Source organism: Echinococcus granulosus, assembly GCF_000524195.1.
Source record: "Echinococcus granulosus chromosome Unknown EG_S00173, whole genome shotgun sequence".
Taxonomy (NCBI): Eukaryota; Metazoa; Platyhelminthes; class Cestoda; order Cyclophyllidea; family Taeniidae; genus Echinococcus; species Echinococcus granulosus.
The window spans coordinates 74,989-78,645 of record NW_020170553.1 but is presented as its reverse complement, the minus strand read 5'-3'; the positions used below and the strand labels follow the sequence as shown (position 1 = coordinate 78,645).

Below are 3,657 nucleotides of genomic sequence, written 5' to 3'. Positions count from 1 at the left end.
CGTTGAGGTACAATGCGTAATGTCCTCAGTGTGAGGGATGTAAGCTCTGTTGATCATCAGTTTTCCACCACATTGTTGCAATTGCCCTAATGCCTAAAAGTGCAGATGTACTCACGAGATCACGTGGAGGTCTGTCAAGCCTAGCTGCTATAAAATGCTGTGACTATCCCACATCTAATACCACTGCTCCCTTTGCTAGGATCGCATGGTTACGATGAAGGAGGGTATGTCAGTGTGTATACTCTTCCATTCTCTGTCTACAAGTGGTAGCACGGCATCTACTCAACCATGTGTATTTTAATGTCTCCTATTAACATGCATGCATTAGCAAGTTCCACTACAAAGATCCAATCATTGTGATCTTCCCTCGTGGAGATCATACAGGGTGAGAGATGGGGAGGCTGTGATGGATACATTTCCATCTGTAGGCGAGGTGTGCGAGAATTCCTCACGACGCTGCAGGATCGCGCTGTGCATTCTATCCTGTCTCGTTGCATTGATTGCCCTCAGTCTAATGACCTGTGAACTCCTCTTCGACACCATCGAGGGCACCATAATTGCCAAGGTTAGTACCACCTCTTGCAAGAAACGATGGTGAACATTTGCCTTTACAGAAGCTTGTCATCACAGAAAATTCTTCGAGTTTCCAAATCTTAACAACCGACTCCAACAGCACACTTCAATTCTACCTTTTCAACCTGACCAACGCAGAAGAGTGGCAAAGGAATGGCACAAAGCCGAGATTGAGGACTGTTGGACCCTACGTGTACAGGTGCGTTTGTTGGCACATGTGGATGGGGTGTGAGGTCACAGTGCCTCCTAATACCTTTTTTCACACATTTGGAAAGGCGAATCGCCTGGAGTAGAAGAGTTGATTGAATTACTTCAGGCGAATTACAAAGAAGAAGGATGTGCGGTTCAGTGAGGACAGGTGTGACCGAAGAGTCTTGGAGTATTCGCTATCCACTGTATACTACTTTGAACGGAATGGCTCCGTCGGGGATCCGGGACAGGACCGACTACTGGTACCCAACTTCGTGGAACGTGTAAGTGTTCACTTCTCGTGTTCGCAGCTCGCTTTTGGAAGGGAAAGAAAATTGCTTTATTTCCTGTTGGACATCTACCATCCACCCGTTGAGAAGGACAAACTCAATTTAAGGGCATTGTACTTTAGTTAAAAGAGGATTAAGTCGGTGGCTTTGCCATTGTATTAAAAAGGAGAAACTCTTTGCATAGGTGGGTACATTTACACAGAGTTGGAGGATTTGTTCGCTTTCTGTTAGACTTCAATCTAGCCACCGCACAAAATTTAGTAGAGTAGAACAACGACATTCGGAAGCAATGCTTCAAGCACTGGAGTTGTAGACCACAACTTTTACTAGACCAAATCCACTGGGAGTGGCAAATTGCCACTAAAATTAGCAAACGCCCTCTACCGCAACAAATTAAGTGAATGTGGTGAAAACGTGACTGCACCGACACTCCTCGACACCATTAACTCTTTCTCATTTAGATTGCGACTTCCATGATTAGCCAAGCTGGATCCACTACAACGCAATGGCTGTGGATCCTAACACCCAACCCACTCCTCATGAATCTCACCGCAGAGGAAATTATGTGGGGACATGAATACCAAAGTTTGTCGATGGCAAAAGTCTTTGGCATGGTTAAGGACACAAAGATAGGCCTATTCAATCGAGTAAGTGTGTGATTGAGTCGGTTTCTTCGACCTATATGCGTGTATGAATTAGCTACCTCCACGTAGTTTCCATAAGTGTTGAATCAAGGCCCATCTTTGGTCAACAGCTCAACAATACCCTCTACGGTCCCTACCAAATCAACACTGGGGCTCATAACATCTCCAAATTAGGTGCTTTGGTGGCCTTCGAAGGCAAGATGTAAGTTTATAATACCACACTCTTCAACGTTTCGTCGGATAGCTGAGCTAATACATGTCCTCCTTTCCTCTCACAGAAATCTTGACAAGTGGGGTTCAGTCTATGCGAATATGCTCAACGGTTCAGGTTAGCTTTTCCATCTCAATAATGCCCCTGTCATTTGGTTTGTGAACCCGTTTTGACAATCAATAGCATGAGGGTTTGTTTTGCCCTGTCACTTTTGTCATGCTGAGTTGTTGCAAGATTGTGGGTTATGCAATGTGTCAGCGAAGACAGGCGTGACTCCCACAGTCTGCCACCACAGCATGCTTACGGACTGCTTCAGTGGTGAGCAGTTCTGCGATGTTGGAAGTCCTGAGGAAAGCTATTTTCTGCTTGCAGCCGATGCCGTCACACCACCGTCGGTGAAGATGGGCGCTAGACGTTACATGTTTAGCTCAGACCTCTGCCGCTCAGTGTCGTTTATAGCTAAGAAGTGGGTGTCTGCCAGTAATTATCCTCGGCTGAAGGTATGTACTGCCCTGTGAACAATGTCAATGCACTGAACCATTTGATTTGGTGCAGCACTGCATCAAAGTGGCAAACCTTTTAGTTATTGGCCCTGGAAATGGAAGAGAAGGTATTTGTCAGTGCCGACGAGGAGCCGGACAATGTTGCCTTCCACCCAAAAGTCTATCCCACCAATCAATACCCTCCAACTGGTCTTCTCTCATTAAGTCCCTGCGTGGATTTCGGTATCGCAGGAGACGAGCCACTCTTCATCTCCCTTCCCTACTTTAATCAAGCCGCCGTTGAAGTGAAAGAGGCAGTAGACTTCGAAGGCCCCACTGAACCCAATTTGACGTCTCACTTGCACATCGACCCTGTAAGGCCTGCTACCATCTCTTGGCTACACTAGGCAGCCATGTCCAAAGCCTTTGAAAGAACTCATGACTAAGCAGAATAGGACGTGAAGAGGATCCCGTCAATGCTTTTTTCTATACCTAGATCAAAATAAGGCATTCTTTTCGTCCCAAATTAATTTACACTTGAGGTACTCAAAGTTTGTGAAATTCAATTGGCTGCTTTGATTTAATTGGCAACTCTTTGTTTCTTTTGACAGAAGACGGGAATTCTGATAGAGGGAGAACTTGTCTACCAAATTAATGTCTTTCTAGCCAAAAAGTAAGTTATGGGGAAAGTGAGGGGAGGGGTAGGCACAACATGCAGCAGTGATTTTGATGAATATCTTATCAACGGTTACTTGCTGTGCGGCTCACAATTAATGTGTGAGAGAAGTCCTGCTCCTTGCCTGTAGGTCAAAGGTCGGCTGCAAAACTACCTTGACTTGCATAAGTTGACGCTGTCATCCGATGTCGCGCAAGTTGATGGGCTCATGCTGAGGGATTTCTTTAACTGTTTTTTCATATGCGATCCAACACAAATCATGTCAATCAACTTGAGAGACCTGGCAGGGGTAGTCAAACATGAACCCATTCGAGGGGAAGTCTCTTCTTTTCCCTAAGTGAGGCATGGAAACTGCGATAACCTGTTGCGGTTTACTACTTTAGGATACAGAAAACACCCAAAGATATCTACTTCCCTCTGGTTTATGTGAAAGATGTGAGTTTACAATGCTCCTTACTGATGCCTTCGAGTATACAAACTCACGAATTGAGAGTGGGTCCTGTTTGTCATCCGCTGCACGCTATTAAGTTTTGCTTCTCTTTTTTCGAAGATAACACGCGCTGGGAGGGAGTCTGCACAGCAGCTCTATCAG

The 3,657-nt window shown here is 45.4% G+C and overlaps 1 protein-coding gene across 1 annotated transcript; it reads left to right on the top strand. All coding sequences in view use genetic code 11, as the record gives it.

The window, feature by feature from the left end:
- Positions 1-105: 105 nt before the first annotated feature.
- On the top strand, positions 106-2,796 carry EGR_09887 (Platelet glycoprotein; the record flags this gene model as incomplete). Its single annotated transcript, XM_024499136.1, has 10 exons — positions 106-129; positions 200-224; positions 429-565; positions 615-772; positions 890-1,046; positions 1,514-1,699; positions 1,807-1,898; positions 1,975-2,024; positions 2,166-2,407; positions 2,491-2,796. 10 exons carry the CDS (start codon positions 106-108, stop codon positions 2,794-2,796), a joined length of 1,377 nt encoding a protein of 458 aa, XP_024346450.1.
- Positions 2,797-3,657: the final 861 nt, after the last annotated feature.